General features: G+C 60.8%; 1 protein-coding gene across 2 annotated transcripts in view; it reads left to right on the top strand.

The window, feature by feature from the left end:
* The window catches only part of ADAMTSL4 (ADAMTS like 4), a 63,093-nt gene that overhangs the window by 26,959 nt on the left and 13,658 nt on the right, over nucleotides 1-22,476 (top strand). For both annotated transcript variants that reach the window (XM_054010959.1, XM_054010960.1), the window contains exons 4-7: nucleotides 3,938-4,743; nucleotides 5,642-6,980; nucleotides 8,660-8,762; nucleotides 22,049-22,185. In XM_054010959.1, the coding sequence (XP_053866934.1) occupies nucleotides 3,938-4,743; nucleotides 5,642-6,980; nucleotides 8,660-8,762; nucleotides 22,049-22,185 (2,385 nt within the window). The remainder of the gene's footprint in view (nucleotides 1-3,937; nucleotides 4,744-5,641; nucleotides 6,981-8,659; nucleotides 8,763-22,048; nucleotides 22,186-22,476) is intronic.

The following is a 22,476-nucleotide window of genomic DNA, read 5'->3' on the forward strand; positions in this document are numbered from 1 at the left end:
GCAAGTTGGAATGGTGGGGCAGGGATAACCTCCTGGGGCCTGGTTTTCAATGACGCTGAGGCTCCTTTATCCTATTCAGGCAGGAGACATTCCCCTGAGAAAGCCCTCATCCCGGGGCCTCCCCTGGCGTAAGATCCGGCGCTCGCCCTCCTCCCAGCCCCCCGCATAGGGGGTGGATCTGGGACGTTGCTCGAGCACATTGTGCTCTGGCTAGTCTCTGCTTCCCCCGGCCCATATGAGGCTGTGAGAAGCAGACCATGAGTTAGAGCAACCTCAGGGCTGCTCTAAATTACACCGAGGGCCAGGCAAGGCCCTGTGTGCAGGGATCACAAGTGTAGTGGAAAGTCACAGTGTTGCTAGAGCAGCTGGGGGGCGGGAGGGGCCTCCGGGGTCAGGACTCCTGGGTTCTGTTCTCAGCTGTGGGTGGGGAGTGGGGTCTATCTGTTAAAAGAAGGTGGGTGAGGAGTCAGGACTCCTGGGTTCTATTCCCAGCTGGGAGTTGGGGTAGATGGGGTCTAGTGGTCAGAGTAGGAGGGGTGCTGGGAGTCCGGACACCTGGGTTCCATTCCTGATGCTGGAAGGGGAGTATAGTCTAAGGGTCAGAGTCCCTCCCCCCGATCCCATCCCTGGAGGAACAAGTAAAGATCAGGCCCTGGGTTAACCAGTAGCAGAGGAAGGTACAGAAACAAGTGGGAGAAAGAGGCTTAAACTTCGCGCCAGTTTCTGCCCTGGGATTTGCGTACGCCATGGGCACCGAACAGGGACAGGAGCGCACCAAGTGAGCGAGATGGGCAGGTTCTCCGGGCAAAAGGCCTCTTCCTTTCGCCAGATTCTCCCCCTGGGGGGCTCTGCGGGCAGCCTGCATGTCAGGGCTGCCTGGGGGCTGGGGGAGAGGCCGGGGCAGGGGCGACGTGTGTGAAAACACAGCGTCGCATCACGGGCAAAGTCCATGAGAAGCGGGATGCTGGGGGGGAGGGGAGCTTCCGAACCACCATCATCGAGGAAATTCCCAAAGAGCCGAGCCAGCGCGGAGTGTCCTCCCCGCGGCCTTGGTATGTTGCAGCGAGCGCTGGCGGGGGCCGGAGCAGCATCTTGTCCGCGTTAGGAGTTTACAGCCCGTGGAAAGCAGCTGCAGTCTGGGCTGAGGGGGAAGCCGGGGTGGGGTGTGGGGTCTATCTGTTAAAAGAAGGTGGGTGAGGAGTCAGGACTCCTGGGTTCTATTCCCAGTGGTTCTGGTGTGTTTATCTGGGGCAGCGTTGGTCACCCGGCCGTGTGTTGCAAAACGGAGTTTTCCCTGGCTCCGCCGAGCAGTCCCCGGCCCCCCCAGCCCTTCCTGCGCCAGCGTCCTTAGGAACCAGAGGCCCCCGAGCAAAAGCCAAGTCGTGAGCTGACGTTCGCCCTTTGCCCTGCGCATTGTGCACAGTGAGCGCCACACGCAGCCGTTGTGATCTGCTGGCGTTCTTCGCCCGCTTGGGCACACGGCCGCACGAGGCGCCAGCAGTCGGAGGATCAGGCCCTTGGCTGGGGGAGTTTGGGATTTGGAGCGGCGGGCCCTGCTGCTAGGGGTGTGCGGCCGAGGCTTGGGGACAGTGGAGCAGGGAATCTGGGTGTCACTCAACAGTTGGCTGTCATCCTGCCTGTAAGCACCCTGATGCAACCATCTCCTTCACACATGGTCCCAGCATTCGGCTGTTACTGCCTCAGGGCAAGCCGGGGTTGAGCGCCCTGGAGGCGAAAGGCTCCCTATCTTGTTCCCAAGCCCCGAAGTCAGCCAAGTCCTTGCATGAAGAAGCAACCCAGAGAAGAGCTGATTAATAATCCAATAAAACGAGCCCTAGCTCGTCTCACCAGCAGATCTCAAAGCGCTTTGCAAAAGGGGCCGGGATGATTCCCCACTTTTTACAGCGGGGGAAACCGGGGCACGGCCCGGGGTCGTGACTTGCCCCAGGTCACCCCGCAAGCAGTGCTTGGCCTAGAACCTGCGTGCCAGGCCAGTGCTTTGCCTACTAGGCCACAGGATTACGGTAGCACCGAAAGGCCCCAACTGGGCACTGCAGAGTGCGAGACGGTCCCTGCCCTCTTGCTCACAGCCAAAGGGGAAACTGAGGCACGACAGCCAGCCACAGTCACCCAGCAGGTCAGTGACAGAGCTGGGACTGGAGCGCTGGAAGCAGCTGCCTAGTGTCCTTGTGTGAAGGGGCAGCGGGGCTGTATTGGCAGCTACGCTTCCGAGTGCTGGAAAGGCTCCGTGGCAACGTGGGACAGAGCCCCAGCGGGCGTAAACCGGCTTCGCTCCAGATCGACGCCTACAGCAGACTTGGCCCTCAGCTCTCAGCCTGACTGTGTCATTCCTCGAGGTGCCGTTGTTCTTGGGGAGGAAGGAGAGGGGGCCCCAAACCTTTTGAAATCTCTTTCCCTCCGCCCACCTCCACTGCTTCTCCGGCCTGGGAGGGGGCAGATGAAAGTGCTGGGCGCAGGGCGGCCGGGTCCCCGGTGGGGAACTCCCGGCCTGGGTGCTAGTGCTTTCCAGCGTCCCTGGAAATGAAAAGAAAAACGTGGGAAATTTCTGATGCGGACACGGGGGCCTGGAAGGGCTTGTGGGAGGAGGTTGTGTGGCGGGGGCTCTAGATTACTGGTTTGAATGCAGCCTGGGGCATTACAGGGGGACAGTCATTACGCCCATCTGGAGCTGTTTGCTGTTGGCCTGCATGGAATGAGTTGCTAGTTCTCAGCCTAGGACCTGTGTTGCCGAGTAGTAGAGTAGGACTCAGGAGACCCAGGTTCTACCCCTGACCTCCCCTTGCTCTGCCTCAGTTTCCCCATCTGTCAAATGGTGGTAAGATCCTGCTCTGCACTGTGCTTTGAGATCTCCTGATGAAAAGCGCTCTACCCAGCGCCAGGGGTCACTGATGCTTCCCCTGGAGATGCTGAGGCTTAGAGGAATCGCCTTCCATCCTTTCGATGAAGGAGCTATAAAAAAAAAAACATAGCCCCTCAGTGAAGCTAGCGGGCTGCAGCCAGGCTGGCTGGCTGGATCCGAGGCACTAGAGCAGAGGTCCCCAAACTGTGGGGTGCGGGAGGAACGTTTGAGGGGGGCAGCGGCAGTGCTCTGCTTTGCACCGAGTGGGTTTAACAGCCCGCCCCACGGTACCTGTGCCATCGTTAAAATCCAGCCAAGCACTGTCTGTCTCCAAGGCACTCCTGAACCAGGCCAAATAGTTTGGCAATTGGTGAGCACGTTCGTTTTCTTAATTTCCTTTTTTGGCTAACGATGAGCCCTCCAGGCCAGGGGCCTTTGGGATGTTGTAGCGAGGAGGCGAGAACAGCTGGGCAGCGATAAACTCCCAAGCCTGCTCCCCACAGCTGGGCCCGCCCCGCCTGGCGTGGGATCGTCCCTCTGTCTGAGGCACCAGGCCAGCTGAGGTGGGGGGTACGGGGAAGGGCCCTGCGTTAAGCAGCAGGGACACAAAAGGAAATGCTGCCTGGGCAGGTCTGTGCCCCTCAACCCAGCCCGCTTCCCTTCAGCCCCGTCTTTTGGCTTCTCTTCCCCCTGCTCTGGGCTCTTCCCAGGTACCAACCCTCCTGCTGCCGGATCCAGGAGGCTCTATCTGCCCAGATCTTTCCATCTGTCCCAGCCCCAGAGACCTGGGCCAAAGCTGCCCCTTGGGTACCCAATGCCACCCCTGAGCCCTGGCTGCTGGGTCAGGCGTTAAGCTGTGTCGAGGGGGTGAGGCCCCTGGTCAGATGCTCACGGGGTGGATGTGGGGGGCTGAGCCCACGCCAGTGGAGTGGATGTCCCCGGCTGTTAAGGGCCATGGCCAACTGGAGGATGTGAGACCCCAGCTGGTGCGGCAGCGTCACCTCAGCCTGGAGCTGGGGACAGGCCCCTCCTGAGGGAGCCCCCCAGTGACCAGGCCGTCTCCTTGTGCCCTTGCAGGTCCCTCAGCGGACATCCCGGCAGGTGCCCGAGGAGGACGGAGCTGGAAACCAAGTGGCGGGTGCCTGGAGCAGCTGGAGCCCGTGGTCATCCTGCTCCCAGCCCTGTGGGGTGGGGGTCTTGGAAAGGATCCGCACCTGCCTGCCCCCCTATCAGCGAGCCCCCTGGGGGGGCCCTCATGGCCCACACACGTACGCCCAGCCCCTGTACCCACAGGAACGGGCCAATCCTTACCCACCACGGTCATCCTACCCCCTTCACACTGATGGGGAATCGGGGGCGCCTCTCTCCCCACCGGGGCCTGCCTTCCCCCTCCACAGCGACTCTGCCCTCCCCCTCCACAGCAGCTCCAGCCACACCCGGGCAGCCCCCCCTCCCGCCCGCTATGGGCCCCCGAACAGGTACATCCGCCACGAGTCCTTCCCCTCCGAGCAGCTGCCTTTGTCCCCGCTGCGGGATGCCTCCTCCACGCACTCCAGCCGCGGGAGGGACCCAGCCCTCGCCCCCAGAGCCCCAAGGCGGGAAGAGGACCCGTCCGGCAAAGCAGGCGCTTCCAGCCGCGGCCTGGCCCACTCTTCGCGTCGACTGCGCCACCCGGACGCTCCCGCCACCTCCAGCCCGGAAAGGCCCTTCAGACGCCGCAGCTCGGCCCCGGCGCGGCTGCCTGCCCAGGAGTCACTCCCGCTCTTCAAACCCGGGCGACGGGGCAGCCATGAGGCGGGCGGCGCAGCCGGCAGCTCCCGACACACTGCCCTCGGGTCCAAGTGGGCAGCGTCCCCGACGCAGGAGTCCCGTGCCGCCAGGAGGTGAGAGCCAGGGTCCTCTGCGGCACAGCCTGGGCTCGCGACCTGGGCGGGGGAGAGGGAACTGGCTGGCTCGGGCCGTTGGGTAGGTGCCATTTGTCCTCCAGTCTGTGACTGGTGTGCGGGGATCCCGGCACTGTTCCTACTGCCCTGGTCTCTGCTCTGAAGCCGCACTCCCAGCTGGCAAGCTCGGATCCTAACTTCCATAGGTGCCAAAATACCTTGGATCTGGGCATGGAGACCAAACCACCCGTGTCTGCATGGTGGGGTGCGGGCCCCGTCACTGTCCTTGTCCACTCAGGGCCGCCCGTCCGGCAACGGCCCCCAGGGCTAAATCCACTCAGAAACTGAAAGGGGTCAGCTGATCCTCACGCGCTGCCTGGGCCTCATCACCAGGCTGTTGGGGCACCTCGAATGCACTTTGCCTCCCAGGGCTGTTAGCTCCATTGGGCAGATGGGGAAACTGAGGCACAGGTGGACTAAGGGACTGGCCCAAGGTCACACAGAGGGTTAGAGGCAGAAGTAGGAACTGAACCTAGATCGGCTTAGTCCCAGGCCTTAGCTCTAACCACTGCACCCTCCTTCCTCCCGGGGGCTGCCAAGCCTGCTCTCTCAGCGCATACTAGCTAGGAAGCAGTGTTGGGCGTCACCTGGAATACCCCACGGCACCTGGAATGCCCCCTGGCAACAGCAGGGAGAAAGCGCAGATCCTCCCAGTCCAGAAGCCTACCCCCACCCCTGCTAAACTATGGGAGAATCCCCTTGAGCTGTGTGCAGTACAGGGCTCATGACACAAGGCGTGCCATTCTGAAGCCACCCAGTAGGCGCACTCAGGTCTCTGGCTCCCCCTTTGCTCTGTTTACACAGGGCCTGTAACAACACGTCCCCCCCTTCGTTGCAGGTCTCGAATTCGAGAGTCGATCAAACCGGGGAAATATGGCTACGGGAAGGTGCCCTTCGCGCTGCCGCTGCACAAGGAAGTGGCGGAGGGGGGCACGCCACGGTTCAAGAGACACCCAGGGCCCCCGAGCGACCAGCCACCGCCGCCCACCAAGACTCCCAAGCGCAAGGCCAAGGAAGCCCCCAGCCGGGAGAAGGAGCCGCCGGCCAAGGGCGAGCACCATCCGCACCACAAGCAGAGGAAGGCCATGCCGGCGGAGGACTCCGCGCAGCCCCAGCTCCAGGCTGGAGCGCTGGCAGAGAACAGCTCAGAGCTGGCAGGGCATAGGGCGAGGCCCAGAAGTGAGGGAGATGGGCCCGCTCCACACCGCCAGCCCCACACGACCGAGCAGGGCAGCGCTGGGCCACTGAAGGCCGAGGCCACAGCCAAGTCCCACACAGGCCCCTCGGAGGATGAGGCGAGTCCTGGAGACAATCGGGAGCCAGCAGCAGCATCCCCAGAGCTGCAAGGGGCCCGGCATCGCACCGGGGAGGGCACTCCCCAGCTGGGCCCCTCTCCCACGGAGCAGACGTCCCTATTTGTTGGCTGGGCTCCGGCGGCCACCGTAGGGCCCGGCGAGGGAGAGCCAATGGCTGTGAAGGAGACGGGTTCGCAGGAGTCGCGCCCGAGGGCGGGAGCGCAGGCGCCCGCCAAGCGAGGAGGAGGAGACGGGCCCGGGGACAGCACAAGGGGTATCCAGCAGCCTTCCCGCCCTGGGACGACCACAGGAGAGAGGGCCCCGAGCAGCGGCCATGCCCCTCGGCCACGGGGGGAGCTGCGCCTCACGCACGAGGTGCTGAAGAACCACAGCTCCACCGTGGAGGCGCAGCTGGCGCCCAAGGGACACGGGGCAGGGGGTGGCCACAAGGAGGCGCCAGAACTTGGCCACCCCCATCCCCACTCCCACCATCGGACCACAGGAGCACCAAAGCCCAGGCCTGAGGCCACCCACCTGGCCCAGCCAGAGGGAGCAGGCCCTGCCGACCCCCCCGCACGCTCCCATCCCCACCAGTTGGCCCGGCCCCGTGCTCAGAGACAGAACGAGTACCGCCCGGGCAGCTACGGCACCCGGGCCTCCCAGAGCCTCTTCGTGGAACAGCCCTCGCCTCACCGGCTGGCAGAACCGGACATCTGGCTGCTCCACCGCGGCAACCCTGTCCAGTTCCAAGCCAGGGGGCAAAGGCCCAGTCTGGGCCTGCACCCAGGCCCCGAGGTGCCCCAGTGGAATCTCTACCACCCTGGCACAGAGACCTTCCACTGCGAGGGGGAGAGCAAGCAGTTCAAAGCCTGTAGGCAGGAGGTAAGGGCCTCTGCTTTCCCTACAGGAGCGCCGGATGCCTCCCCCCGGTGGGACTAGAACTTAGAGTCCCATGCTTCAAACCCCCAACAGGGACTCTCCATTCTCCACCAGCAGTATAGGGCATAAGACACACAGGTGATCAGCTCTGCTTTCCTCCAGGAGAGGGCAGTGCTGGGTACACACCCCCACCCACTTTACTACAGTATTAGCCACCCCATCTTACAGGCGAGAGGGGAAGTGACTTGCCCAAGGTCACCCAGCCCATCGGGAAAAGAACCCAGGAGTCCTGACTCCGTCCTCCTCCACTTTAGCCAGCAGGACCAAACTATCTTGTGGGGCCTGCGTCCATTTAGCAGTAAAAGGATTCAAGTCCATCTAGGGAAGTGGCTGCTGGCGGGGCTGAGAGCATCTGAGCTGGAAAGGCAGACGACAAGCGATTCGGTTGCTAATGGGGTTTTTCCTGCCAATTTGTCCTTTTTTCTTTAGTTTAATAAACAGTGAAAAAATACACAAATGTCAGGCCCAGCCGGTTCCAGACGAGCCCCGCCGCCGTGCTCCGAGAGTGCAGGGCTTATAAATCACCCATCCCGCTCGTTTATACAATGCCGGCCAAACCTCCCCCATTGGCTGGCGGGAACTCGCTCCTGTAAATAGCCATGCAGGGCCGGAGGGGCCCAGAGCATGCTGGGAGAGTTACAGGGGCTGTTGGGAAGAAGTTATTTAGGGGCCCCATTGTCTGGTGACTTGAGGTCATGCAGTTAAGGGGAGGGAGCCAGGACATCTGGTTTGCTCTGTGAGGGGAGTGCGTTCCAATGGTTAGAGCAGGGAAGGGGGCTGAGCAGGGAGTGTGGTTGGATGGTTAGAGCAGGTGACTGGGAGTCAGGAGTCCTGGGTTCTGTTTCACTGGTTTTCTCTGTGGCCCCAGGCTAGTCGTGTCCCTTCTCTTTGCCTCAGTTTCCCCCCATATAACGGGACAGCCCTCTCCTGCCTCACCAAGTGCAATTCCAGGAACGTTTTCCAAACACCTGGAGATCTTCACAGGGGAGGTGCCCGACGAGGGCAAGCTCCCAGTGCGATGGCTCTCCCTTTCTGGCAAAGAAAGTGCATTCACCGCCCATAGCATCTTTCCCCCCAGCTGGGGCCTCGAGGGCTTTGCTGACTCAAGGGATTGATCCCTTCCATTGAAAGATTGTGGGGTGGGGGGTGGCTAAGCAGTAAGGGGGAAAGGGGATGGGCAGAGAGTGGAAGGAATGGGGTAGGAGAAGAGGAGAGGACGGATGCTGGGGAGGAGAAAGAAAGGATGATGAGCGTCGCATGAGCAATTCCTGATGAACAGCTGCCATGGCCCACCCCAGAGGTGGCTGCATTTTGGCACTGGGTAAGCAACCTCTGTTACAGTGTTGCTACATGGCTCTTAACCAGGTGCTGCTCTCCCACCCCCACCGCATTTCAGCAGTGCACAAGTGATCTCTGTGCAGCATTGCTGTATGGCGGGCAAAGACCTGCCATGCCCCACCCCAGAGGCAGCTGCATTTCAGATCCCAGGGTATTTGTATCTCACGCTGGTGATGGGCACTGATATAGCAACACATGCCCCCACGATGGGAAGCAGTGTGGAGATCTGCTTGACGTCTCCTAGCGCCATATTCAGCCGCATCTCAGCCTCCTTTCCCTTCCAGCCATGCCCAGCCGACCAGCCCGATGCCCGAGCCGTGCAGTGCGCTGCCTTCAACACCCAGGAGTTCATGGGCCGCCTCTACCAGTGGGAGCCCTTCACAGACGGTAAGGGACTGGGAGCCGGTACTGAGATTCGGTGTTCCTATGGTTACAGGGGAGGGGGGAGCCCAGTGGACTCTCATTGTCATGGCTTGGCATTCCCAGGAGGTGCCTGCGTCTTTGGTGTGCTGGCCCACACCCTCCGTGTGATGATTGCTCGGGCTGCAGAGTTGCAGGGTGAAAGGTCCTTGCTTGCCGACGGCTGTCGCCCTGAGACCGTGGCCTGCAGCTGGGGCCTCAGCTCCCTCCCCCAGGGCTGACAGTGGCACTGCAGAAGGACCCTGTGCTCAGGTTTTTATCTCAGGGGCTGTTGGCTGCGGCCCTTCTCGCTCTCTGGGTCCTTTCCCCTTCCCTTCCTCCCGCGCGAGCGCAAGTACTGCTCCCACCCCCCGTCGTTCCTGGTGGCCGGGTTTGGTCTCTGCACCTGGAGGACATGTTCCCTGAAGCCAAGGGGCAGCTGGGCCAGGGCGTGTCTGTCCTGTCGGCTCCAGGGTGACCCACGCCGACGGCATGTCTGCGTCTCCCAGTCAAGGGAGCGGGTCAGGGAGCTGTCTGGTGGCGCTCGGCTGAGCCCGGCAAACTCGTTTCACTGGTGATGGAAGCACACTGCCCCGCTCCCCTGGCCGAGCAGGGTGTGTGCGGGGTCTCCTTGTGGAGCCTCTCCCGCCGCCTAGGTTGCTCTCTGATGAGCCGGTTAGTTCTCAGCAGGGCCGGCTCTAGGTTTTTTGCTGCCCCAAGCAAAAAAAAAAAATTTGGCTGCCCCCCTCTCCCCCGCCCTGGTCTTTCTCTCTCTCTCCCCCCCCACCTCCCAACTGCACCCTCCTGCCGCCCCAGCCCTGGGTCACTGGTAACTCGCTCCCAGGGCGGGTCATTCAGCAGGAATTTTGGATGTGCACAGAACACAGACAGGATTGGTTCCCATATGGTTACAGAACTGCAGTAAAGTGGAACAGTTTTCAGCTTGTGTGACTGGAGGATGTCTGGATGCATATTATAAGACTGTCCTACATACATGAGGAAAAGTTGAGGTGCCTTTATTATTCTTTTGTTCCACTCTTTGTTTCTATGGGGAATTTGCCAATGCAATATCACTGTCTTCCTTTTAAACAAATAAAACTAAAACTTAAAATAAAACAAGCAATGGCTGTTGAAAATAGCAATTCCAGTCTTAATACCACTGGGAAGCATTTCTTGCTCAATTTATTCTACTTTTTCTACAGCAAGTTACAGTGGATCAGTAGATTTGATTTGGGAGAAATGAAGTAACAGCTGCCCAATTTGTGCTTGAGCACTCCTGAATTTTGAGGGTGTTCAAATCTGGAAGGCAGGTGCTAGATTCCCTTTCTGAATATTAACTATATCTGGAGAGGAAAAGTCAATTTCTGCTTCCATGGCTCAGAAGTGGAAATCCTCCTACGTACCTGGTACTGTATCTACAGCTGCCCAGGTCCAGAGCCTCCCCTCCCTTACTTTTCATTTTAAATTCTAGTGGGATCCACATACATCCCTTACTAGGCTTCAGATAGAGAGGGGCACTGTCCATTTAGTCTACCCAATTCCTTCTTTGGGGGAGAGCCCAGGGCTGGGGCGGCAGGAGGTGCAGGTGGGAGCCAGGGCTGGGACAGCAGAGGGTGCGGGGGGGGGGGGAGGGGGAGAGCCCAGGGCTGGGGCAGCAGGGGGTGGGGGTATGGGGAGAGCCCAGGGCTGGGGCAGCAGGAGGTGCAGGAGGGAGCCAGGGCTGGGACAGCAGAGGGTGCGGGTGCGGGGGAGGGGGGGTGAAGAGCCCAGGGCTGGAGCAGCAGGAGATGCGGATGGGGGCCAGAGCTGGGGCGGCAGGAGGTGCGGGGAGAGCCCAGGGCTGGGGCGGCAGGAGGTGCAGGCGGGGGCCAGGACTGGGACAGCAGAGGGTGCGAGTGCGGGGGGTGGGGGAGGGAGAGCCCAGGGCTGGGGCAGCAGGGGGTGCGGGTATGGGGAGAGCCCAGGGCTGGGGCAGCAGGAGATGCGGATGGGGGCCAGAGCTGGGGCAGCAGGGGGTGTGGGCGGGGGAGAGTCCAGGGCTGTGGTAACATGGGAGTGCAGGTGGGGAGCCCAGGGCTGGGGTGGGGGGCGGCAACAAACCTAGAGCTGGCTCTGTCCCTACTCACAGCAAGCTGCAACATGAGGTGTCAGTTCCACACTCCGTCCCCCTCCCTTTCCTGTTAATTGCGGCCGAGGGAATGCTGGGAAATGTAGTTCTTTCCCTGCTCCAGGGCTGGCTCTATAGGCAGGGAGCTAACCAAGGAACTACAACTCCCAGGGCCCCCCTGTTGGTTCTCAGCTCTCACGCTGGATTCTTGTGCCCCTGCAAATGTGCCGCCCCAAGCAACTGCTTGCTTTGCTGGTGCCTAGAGCCGGCCCTGGTTCTCAGAGCTCGTTTCGAAGCTGCTCTGGAGCGTAACCCGGGCCTGAGGTTTGGGCAGGGGGCGGGCTCGTGCGTGTCCTGTTGAGCACGGCAGCAGTTCGGGGGCTGGCGTGTGCGGAAGCGATTGCATGTGTCTGTGTGCGGCCTGTGAACATGTGGGGCAAGGATGGTGCCTGGACAGACCTACACATATGCTTTGTGTGTGTGTGTCCCTGGCTGTGTCCACGGGTTCCTCCCTGCATGTACCGCATGGATCTGCGTGTGTGTTTCATGCGAGCACGGACTGCGTGTGCCTTGCTGGCTGTGAACATGTCTGCAGGGAAAGGGCTTTCTGTCTCTTAAATCACCGCGTCCAGGGCACTTTGGAAGCCAATTAGCTGGAAAACTCTCCAGGGAGGCCGTTGTGCTGAGGAAGGGGATGGAGGGCTCCCCATGCTAGGGGCTGGGGTCCCAGCAGGGCGCTGAGACATTCTCATTTCCTGCCTCAGCCCCTGACTCTCTTGCTCTGAATTTGCTCACTTCCTTTCGCTTGTGTTCTCAGCAGGAGTGTGGGAGAGGGGGCACGGGCGGAGGGGGAGGGGGGCAGGACCTTGACACTTCCCAGGTCTCGGGGGCAGCTCCAGCAGGGCTGGATGGGAATTAAGCACAGTGTCAAACTTTGGGAAACAGTATGCTTTGAGTTGGAGACGATTCTGATCCAGATAGGGTCTGGGGGCGGTTCTAATCTGGGGGGACCAGGCACCAGTTCTGATCTGGGGGAAGCCAAGGGCTGGTCCCAATCCAGGGGGTGTGTGTCAGGAAGCAGTTCCGATCCAGAGGGGACCAGGGGCTGAATCTGATCCGGGCGGGCAGGGCTAGTTCCGATCTGGGGAGGCGACGGGCTTGAGTCCCATTCCTATCTGAGGAATCTGATCTCTTGGTTCTGAGCCAGGGCCCTGGGGTCACTTCTCATCTCATTCAAACTGGTTCTTCCGGTCACTGCTGGGAACCCTGGGGGATCGTCTGTTAAATCAGTGACCACCTCTGGGTGGCAGGCAGCAGCTGTAATCCCAGGCACTGGCTCTCTTTCTGAAACGCCGACCCCTAGGCCCCACGCCCCTCCCAGACCCAGAGATGGAACTCAGGAGTCCTGACCCCCAGCTTCCCCCACCCCCCACTCAAAGCACTAGCAGCAGCTGATATGGGGCGTGAGGAGTGCCCAGGAACCCCCCTGAGAGGAGCTCCTCTGTGCCCCACAGTCCCCAGAGGCCGAGCCCCAGGCTGTGACATTTCAGCGCCAAGCGAATTGGATGGAGAAAAGTAGAAGCTGTCTGGAGGGGGGGAGGGGCGAGCGGCGGTTGGAGTCAGCCCCCCATCTCTGTGCTGCGGTGCCCACTCCACCCAACTTTCCCTCCCCGCCGCCTGTGCCCAGCCCCCTCCCCCCGCCAATCCATGGCACGAGGGCTGACAGGTGTTTTTTGCCGAGTTCGACAGATCCAGCCTTTTCGGCTGTAATCCCCTTTCTCATGGCCGATGGCCTGTGCAGTAATCGTCGAATGGTGTCAGCCCCGCGCCCGGTCTGTTATTCTACGCCCCGCCGGCGCTCTCTGCCCAGCTCGGTCATCAGGCAGGGCAGGGCGGCAGGAATCCAGAACCCACGCCAGGTGCCAGCAGGCACCCCACGCCTTGGGCCCGCTGGCTGCCTGCCTTCCCCGACTCTCTTCTTCGTTCTTTTCTTTCACCTTCTCTTTTCTGTCTCTGTCATTCTTTCTCTCTTTCCTTTCCCTCATTGTCTCTTCTTCCTCTCTCGTCTCTCTCCTCCATTCATCTTTCTTTCTTTCTTTCCCCCCAGCTGGCACCCTCCATCCCTGCAGGACCCCTTTGCAAACAATCCCCTGCCAGAGCCCCTTTCCCTCCCCTCCCCCGGCCACGTCCCCGGAACCGCCCTGGTCTAATGATGTGCATAGCAAATTGATTAAGCGCTGGAAGATTTATAACCAGCTGACGCTACACTGTTTGTTGTGCGCCAGGCGCAGCAGAACCGAGGGCTGTGCGAATCTGAGCCGCCAGCCCCTCTGCCTTCCCTGGCATGGGGAGAGCCCATCTCACGTCTCCACCCCGCAGCAGGGGGGTTGCCCCCCTCCCCAGGCCTTGCCCACTGTGGGTCTGGCACTGGGGTGGGGGTCCTTAGCCATCAGGCTGCTGCCAAGAGGGTGTTCATCAGATTCCTTTCTAAACCCAGCCGAGCAGGTGGTAGCAGTGTCTCTGTTAACAACCCTTCGTCCTTCTCTGGCCCCGTCTCACCAAGAATTTCAAAGCGCTTTACACAATGAATCGAACTCACTGGGAGGCAGGGACCAACCGTTTTACAGGTAGGGAAACTGAGGCCCAGAGCACGGGATGCGACTGGCCCAGTATCACACAGCAGGTCAGTGAAAGAGATGGGCATGGAACCCAGGAGTCCTGGTGCCCAGTCCCCTGCTCTAACCACGGGGGCCACACTCCCCTCCAAAAAGCCAGAAATAGAACCCAGGAGTCCGGGCACCCAGCCCTGCCCATCCGTATCCCCAGGGCTCTGGCATGGGGCATGCCACTCCAGCCAGTTCCAGGGCAAACGGATCTCTGAGCTCGCCCCGGAGCCGTGTAGCAGAGCCCCCTCCCGCTGAGCTGGGTGGGGGAGTGCAGGGTAGCTAACGAAGCCCTGAGCGTTCATTAAACAGTGTTATCAGCGGGCGCCGGCCCTTTCCCTGCGCTCGGTGCCGCAGGCCACCTAAGCAGCTTTACCCAGTTAATACAAGGACGTGGCATATGAACGGCTCTGCGTGGCCAGGGCTGGACCAGCCGGGAGTCCGTGATTAGCTCAGCGCAGCTGGGGCCGTTCGGAGGACGGGCCGTTGCTAATCCGGTTCCACAGCAGGATCAAAGGCAGCCGCCCCCTCCCGGCGCCTCTGGGGGATAATTTCAAAAGTGGATTTGCTGGTGCCACCACAGTTCGGATCTGGCGCTGCCGTAGCCCCAACTCCCGGTGATGGGCCCGTGGGCGAGAGGCTCATCCCTGTGGGTTGGGGCCCAGATCTCCCACTGAGTCAGGGGCCCAGATCTTCTGGTGCATCCCCATGTGTCAGGGGTCAGGATCTCACAGGGTGTCCCAGTGGGGCAGGGGCCTGTTCTCCCAGTGGGGCAGGGGCCCGGATCTCCCGGCGTGTCCCAGTGGGGTAGGGGCCCGGATCTCCCGGCATGTCCCAGTGGGGTAGGGCCCGGATCTCCCAGTGGGGCCAGGGGCCCGGATCTCCCAGCGTGTCCCAGTGGGGCCAGGGGCCCGGATCTCTCGGCGTGTCCCAGTGGGGTAGGGCCCGGATCTCCCGGCGTGGCCCAGTGGGGCAGAGGCCCGGATCTCCTGGCGTGGCCCAGTGGGGCAGGGGACCGGATCTCCCTCAGTTGACCAACCGCTCCAACCCCCTGTGCTCTGCCTTATGTGCCCCCCCCCATCTTGCATTGTAAAGCTGGCCCTGTAGGTTCAGAGCCCGCACTTTGATTTGGGGGAGTTGTTCTGTCTCGCAGCTCCTTCCAGGAGCTAAAGCTAGCCAGAGCCCATCCCGATGTGCAGGATCTGCCCCCTGTCCCATCCCGATGTGCAGGATCCACACACCCTCCCCTCATCCCATCCAGATGTGCGAGATCCTTCCCCTTCCCATCCAGATGTGCGAGATCCTTCCCCTTTCCATCCAGATGTGCAGGGGCATGCCCCGCACATGCACTCTCCACGCATCTACCTTTCTACCGTCCATGCCCAGCCAGCCCTCGGCGGCCGAGCCCCGCCGGGGGGCGAGGACATGAGGAATGAATAACGTTTCTGTTCAAACACTGTGTTCTTTCCAGTTGGCCGGGGGTAGAGCCGTGGCCTCCAGCCGCTGAGACAGCACGTTGGGAAAATAAATCCTGGCTGGGTTATTATTATTAAAGGGTCCTGCTCCGGCTGTGCCCCTCCCCCCCCCCGAACTGGCACCAGAGGGCACCAGCATCTCTGATTGCTCGCTCTGCCGGAGGAGGGGTGGCGCCCAGGTCGTGTGGCATGATCCGGGGCAGAATCGAGGCCTCCCACCTGCGTCTCAGGTTGATGCCGTGTTTCCAGCTGCTGGCACATGCTCTGGCCTCTGGCCAGCGTTAAACCGGCCCCGATGCCCACAGCACGCCAGGGAGAGGGGAGGTGCCAGGCTGGAGGGCAAGGCAGGGTCACCCAATGGGGACAGGGACAGAACAGATCTGGGCTCAACCTCGCCTCCACAGCACCCCTCCCTTCTCTCTAACTCTGGGGGAGGTCAGAACTCAGTGGGTTCAGGTCCATCTGGATCAGGGTCAGAACTTGGTGGAGTCGGTCCTTCGGCATCAGAACTTGGTGGGTTCAGGTCCATCTGGGTCAGTACTTGGTGGGTTTGGGTCCATCTGGGTCAGAACTCGGTGGGTTCAGGTCCATCTGGGTCAGTACTTGGTGGGTTCGGGTCCATCTGGATCAGGGTCACAACTCGGTGATTTTAATTCATCCCATCTAGTTCCAAATGTCCCACCTGATGAGGTTTCCACCCCCGCCTGGCGACATTTCTGCTGTCTCATTAGTAGGGGCGGCTCTATGTTTTTTGCCGCCCCAAGCACGGCAGTCAGGCAGCCTTCGGCGGCATGCCTGCGGGAGGTCCGCCAGTCCCGCGCCTTTGGCGTACCCGCAGCCGAATTGCCGCCGAAACTGCAGGACCGGCGGACCTCCCGCAGGTATGCTGCCAAAGGCAGCCTGACTGCTGCCCTCACGGCGACCGGCAGCCCCCCGCGGCTTCCCGCTCCAGGCATGCGCTTGGTGCGCTGGTGCCTGGAGCTGCCCCTGCTCATTAGACCCCTGCTGACCCTCCGAAGGCTGCCTCCCACCCCAGCCCCTCTCCCTCTCCCCCTTGGACCAGCCTCAAGAATCAATCTTCCCTTAACATGGCGGCAACCACCCTTTGCCCCTGCCAGCGCAGTTTGAGCCCTGGACCTCTGCACCTTGAGCTAAAGGAATAACGGTCAGTTAGCAGCAGTAGTAGGGTGTTATCCTTGGTGAGGGCTCCCCATCCCCCTCAGCTCCCTATGCGTCTCTTTAAACAGTTTGTGAACCCTCTAGCAGTGCTCACCGTGCTCTGCACTGTAGAAGATGCCACACGCCTGCTGCTCCGGCTGGGCTCCGGCAGTGTCTAAAATGAAACACGATGAGCACCAGTAGAGGGTCTGCCCAGAATTAAAGGGGATACCATCCTATTCCTCTGCACCACGAAAGGCTTTCAGGGGCGGGACTTTGCAGCTGGAGGGGAGGCTGGCTACAGAAAAGGCTGTGACCCACTAGCTTAATGCAAAACCCTGACTGGAAACAAGCATTTGCTCTTGGCGCGTTGCACGGTCGTTTGTCCCCATCCGTACGTGTCCATCTCACACCTGCGCTGTCCCACACTCCCCCCTGTCGGTGCCCGCCCTTGATTTACAACTGGAGCGGCCTGGACTCTCCTCGCGGCGCCACAGCCGGATTCAATCACCCAGGCTGGCGCGGGGCGGGAGTGAGGCCGGGGGTGGGGGATCTCAGGGGGCCCTGCAGACGTTTGCTTCGAAGTATGTGGTGATCTGTCAGGCTGGGGAGCTCTGCCAGGAACTTCCTAGCGTAACAACCAGCCATGTCCCGCAGAGGGGCAGGGGCTGGGAGATCAGGTGCTGATGACCTTTGCTGGGGGCCGGGATGGGGCTGCAAGAAACAAGCGGGGCTGTGGGCGGGAGCCCAGGTGCCCAACTTGGAACCGCCTCGATACTGATCCTGGGGGGGCAGAGAACGTGACACTCAGTGATTCTCAACCTTTCCAGATGACTGTCCCGCTTTCAGGAGTCTGATTTGTCTTGCATACCCCAGGTTTCACCTCACTTAAAAACTCCTTGTTTACAAAATCAGACCGAAAAATATGAAAGTGTCACAGCCACACGATTACCGACAAATTGCTTTCTCAGTTCCCCATATAATTATAAAATAAATCAATTGGAATATAAATACTGTACTTCCATTTCAGTGTGAGTCTTGAGCCTGCCTTTCGCTTGTGAGATTTGTCTGAAGCCAGAGCCCCAGGGCTGAAGCATGTGACTCAACTTTATGGGGTCCCCTGTGGCTTGCCACCCCTGCACTTGCGAGCCCCCAGGTTGAGTAACACTGATTGAGATATACCCATCTCATAGAGCTGGAAGGAACCCCAAAAGGTCATTAAGTCCAGCCCCCTGCCTTCACTAGCAGGACCAAGTACCAATTTTTTTTGCCCCAGATCCCTAAGTGACCCCCTTAAGGATTGAACTCACAACCCTGGGTTTAGTAAGCCAATGCTCAAACCACTGAGCTATCCCTCCCAACTTGATGAGTTGATGTACCCCCTGGAAGTCCTCTGCGTATACGCGTGCCCCTGATTGAGACCCACTGATCTCAAGAGCCGAGGGCCAAGTCTCTTGACTGCCCTGTTTGCCCAGGGTTGTGAAGATCACGGGCCGTAGTGGATGGCGGGGGCTGTGCCGTGAGACTGAATTGGGGGCGGGGAGCCTGGCGCCTGCTTTTGGGGTCACTTCAGGCCTGGGGTGAAATTCAGAGGAGCCGACGTGATTGAAGAGCCACAGGGTCATTTTCCCAAGCGACAGGCGTGTCGGGCCAGCTTTTTAAAAAGCCTTTATTAGCCTGGCTCCTGCAGTGGGAGGAGACGATGCAAGGAGTTAGTTACACTGCAGCTGGGGGGTGACTGAGGAGAGGCCCGGGGCCACGTGCTCCAGCCAGGCACCCCAGCTGCCAGGGAGGTGTACCCCAAGTGTCACTGCAAGCCAGCGGCTGAGGGCTCTGGCTTCAGACACCTCCGTGCAAATGAACATCCCCGCAAAGGTGCAGCCGCTGCCAGGTAAACCGCCCATTTGGCTCCCAATGTGAAGGGCGGGGCTTTGATTATGGGGGGGGGGGGGGTTGGTGACTCAGTGAACTCGGTTACCCAGAAACCACCAGTCGTTCTGCCCTGCGATCTGCGGGGTGGGGAGGGAAGCAGCGGGGTGGGGAGGGAAGCAGCGGGGCTGAGAATCCGGCCAAGACTCAGAGGCCTGGGGAAGAAAACTGCCCGGATGGATGGGACATTTGCGTTGGAAACAGGAGAGCAGAAAGTCATCCCAAGTGATTAATGACCTGCGAAGAATGATAGTGGTGGAAAAAGAGGGGCGGTCAGCCAGGCTGGGCTGAAGTCTTCTCCTGCATTCATTCCCCGTCCCTCCCTCTTCCATTTTCACTCTCTCTTCCCATGCTTTGTTCACCCCTGTTTTCTCCCTCTCTCTCTAGTGTCCCCCCCCCCATTTTCCCTCTCAGATGCCCAGAGAGCCCCAGAATCGGCCCCTTCCCCACTCCCTGCAGAATGGGCCCAGAAGATGCTGGGGAGACCAGCTGCTGGGGTCAGACCCCGAGGCCGGCAAGTGGGGGGTGTGTGGGTGGTGGTGGTGGTGGGGGTATTCAGGTGAACCTAGAAACTCCCAGTTTCCAGCCACTTCCCCTATGGACAGACGCAGTACTGGTATAAGCATCTCTATACCAGTATAACGCCACCATAGCGGGGAGTGGGGCATTGCTTTAACGGTGCAGCTAGGCAATAGTATAGCCGTCGTGAAACCAGTGCCCTGTGGTGTGCAGATGCTCTTACATGGATTTAAACCTGGCCCAGCTCCTGCTGGGGAAATGTACAGGTGCAAGTTAAACCGGGAGAAACAGTTTGACGTAGAGACGAGCGTCCGCACCCAAAAGCTGAGCCGGTGTTAACGAAAAGCCATTTAACTGGTGCAGCTTAAATTGACGGGACGAATCTCACGGGCCTAACCCACCTTTATACAGCTGTAACTGCAGCCGCAACGCAGGGCCTGCCCCGCTTTATCCCCGCTGGTTTCAGAGGGCTGTAGGTAGGGGTCAGTCCCGTGGCTTAATGCAGAACTGGACTGTCCAAAGAACCTGCCTAGACCAGAGGACAAAAACTCTGCCTAGATAAGCCCTTCGTTTCCTTCATAGCCTTCTTTGAAGGGCTTTAGCAAAAGCATTTGGAAAGTCGAAAGGGCCCCTCTGCCCTTTCTCTTATCTACTGTGGTGCGGACGTGTTCAAAGGACGCGGGTCTTTGCCAGCCCGCCCACGTCAGGGCGAGACGCGGCTCGTCTGAGCAAGCAGCAGTTTGCGTCCCACTTAGCCCTGGTGTAACTGATTTCCCAAGGCGTCTGGCCAGCAGAGAAGCAGCCCCAGACCTCTCCAGGAGATTGGAGCCGGGTGATTTTCCTTTCCAGGAGCTGGGCTCGCTATTTACTTAAGAGCCTGGTCTGGCTGCTACCGCTGTAGTACCGGAGCATCTCCCAGTCTGTATCCTCACCTCCCGGCTTGTGGGGCAGGTCCACGCTGTTATCCCCCTTGTAGAGATGGGCCACTAAGGCCTGGAAAGGCTAATTAATGGGAGCGAGGCAGCCAATGACCTTGGAGGAGCTGGGCCTACATCACATGCCCAATGCCATACAGGACATCGGTAAAAGAGCAGGGAATCAACCCCAGCTCTTCTAAGTCTGAGGCTACTGCACTAACCACTGGGCCATCCTTCCTCCTCGCCCCACGCCCCCGTGACAAAACCAGGCTGGGCGCTGGCTGCCATCCGGCCCCCAGGCAGAGCTGTCAACATCCAGGAGATGCACGGTGCGGCTTTTAGCCAGTAGCCCAGCCACCACGTTCTCGTGTTTCTGGGGGAGTGCCCTCCGATCCTGGCTGCGCGTCATCCCACCGGGCTGGCGATGCTGCAGGGGAAAGCTTGGCAAGAACCGAAGGCTGGACGTTGAAGCCAGACCCACCCAAGCGAGGGTGATTAACACTGGAACGAACTGCCCGGGGAAGCGGGGACTTCTCCAGCTCTTGACGTCTTCCGGGCTTTAGCCGAATGCAAGTTTGGGGGGCCCATGGAAGGGCTTTCTCTGGCCTGGTTATACAGGAGGGCGGCCTGGAAGATCCAACGGTCCTTCCATGAATCCTGCACTGGGCCGGGCAGATGGGGCTTGCTCGAGCTGCTCCCTCGCCAGCTTTTCTGCCACAAGGGAGGGGGATTTCAATCCAGCCGCGGAGCGTAGGGGCGTGATTGGCCTGAGGCTCGGGGGGAAATCAGGAGCAGGCACGGGCGCGCCACCGGGGTAAAGCCGGAGTAAGCAGGAGGCGACGGAGTGAAAGCAGCTTCCCCCTCCCCCTCTGTATTATTTCTGCTCCCGGCTAATATTTGGATTTCTGCTAGACGCGGTGGGAGTGGGGCCGCGAGGGGAGGGGCTCGCACAAAAAGCCCTTTGTTCCCTGCCCCGCTATCAGCCCCAAGACTTTGCCAGCCAGGGCTGCCGGGCGAGATGGGGCAGCGAAAGGCCAATCGCTGCACGTCTGGGGGGCAAGGGAGGGAGCCATGTGGATGGGGGGAGGGAGGGAGGGCTTTGGTGATAAATCACCCCCGGAGCCGGCAGCTCTTAGTAAAATAAACTCTGGAAAATGTTAAAACGTCTTGGCTGCTCCCCCACCTCACCCCGGTCTGGAGCAGGGTGGGGCCGGCAGAGGGGGGTTAACCCTTCTCGGGGCTGCATGCAGCCTGGGGGGGCAAGAAGGGCTTGGGACGGACTAGACAAGGTGGGCATTCGATTGCCCCCCCACAACCCCGTTTCATTATCGAGCCCAGGGAGGGGGTTGGGAGGGTTCGGACATTCACAAGCGACGCCAAAACACCCCGGGCCCAGCCCCCCGCGCCCCAGTACTCAGAGCCGGGCTGGGCTAGCGGGTGGCTGGGAGTTCTTGGAAACAAACTGGGGGTGGGGGGGGTAGGCAGGAGCCCAATAGTGGGCATTCTCCCCTCTGAGTCAGTGCCCTGCTAGGGGGCACTGTGCTGCGGGGCGGGGGGGCTCAGTAGGGGGCGCTCTCCCCTCTGAGTCAGTGCCCTGCTAGGGGGCGCTGTGCTGCGGGGCGGGGGGAGGGGCTCAGTAGGGGGCGCTCTCCCCTCTGAGTCAGTGAAAGGGGGGGCAGACAAGCCCCAAACCCTGCTCCATCATTAAAGATCCCCCAGCAATCTCTTGTGGCCAATTCCCTTCTGCCGCCCGAATTCACCAGCAGTCCCCCGGACGTGATATTTTCTTTCCTGTCCCGTCCCAAAGAGCAAGTGCCCTGTTTGCCACGTCTGTGCCCGCCGGGCACAGGGACGCGCCCGCAGCCCTCCTTGGGCTCCTCCGAGATCCAGGCGGAGCACGCTGCCAACGACAACGTTTCTCTGCGAGCCCCCGAGCGGTCTCTGGATACCCAGAGCGACCCCCCCCCCCGGATCCCCAGCCTGGGGTCTCTCTGGCCTCTTACCTGGTCCGTTCCCTGGGGTCAGGCCCAGTTGAGCGGCTGCTTTTCACAAGGGCAGATAGCCCATGCCCAGAGCTGGGGTTGGGGGTGTGTGGGCCACCCACCTGGGGCACTACTAGTCTGAACCCTACTACTAGTCAGATCAGGCAATGCCCTGATCTGACCCATCCCCCCTGAGAAGCTCCCCTAATCCCGCTCCAGGATATAATAAGCCCCCCTAATGCTTGTCAGCCTCCCCACCCCACCCTTTAGCTGTGCCCTGGGAAAGCCCCATTTTAGGGATGAGCAGGCGCTGGGTTGGTGCTAGGATGCCCGGGGTCTGTTTCCATGGGACGATGGAAGGGAAAGGGGGCAATGATCCGGTCTGGGAGCTCGCCGGGCTCCCGCTGGGGCTGCCCGGCGCACGGTGCCCCCTGCTCTTGGTCGGGGCTCAAGGTGCTGCCGTTGCCCGCCCGGGGGTTCTCCCTGGCAGGGCCGCCCTGAGCCCCGGCTCTGTGTGGTTGCAGTGCGGGGCTCCCAGCGCTGCGAGCTGAACTGCCGCCCGGTGGGGTACCGGTTCTATGTGCGGCACACGGAGAAGGTGCAGGACGGCACGCCGTGCGAGGCCGCCTCCCTTGACATCTGCGTGGCCGGAGAGTGCTTGGTAAGTGAGGCGGGGGTGGGGGCGTGTACATGCTGTGGGGGGAGCTCTGTGCTCCGGGACCCCCTCCCCCCAGGACCCACTGCTCTAGGCCGTGTCTGTGGCTGGAGTTCAAGGGAGAGGGGAACAGGGCAGATCTGGTCTGGAGTGGGGCATGGGGACGTCTCTGGGTTTGAGCAGAAGGCCGGGACCCCAGACCCCTGGGTTCTCTTCCCGGCTCAGCCACTGACAGACTCAGTGACGTTAGGAGAGTGGTGTCCGTGCTCCGTGCCTCAGTTTCCCCCTTGGTGCAAA

This window comes from Malaclemys terrapin, chromosome 21 (genome assembly GCF_027887155.1).
Source record: "Malaclemys terrapin pileata isolate rMalTer1 chromosome 21, rMalTer1.hap1, whole genome shotgun sequence".
In the NCBI taxonomy this organism is placed as follows: Eukaryota; Metazoa; Chordata; order Testudines; family Emydidae; genus Malaclemys; species Malaclemys terrapin.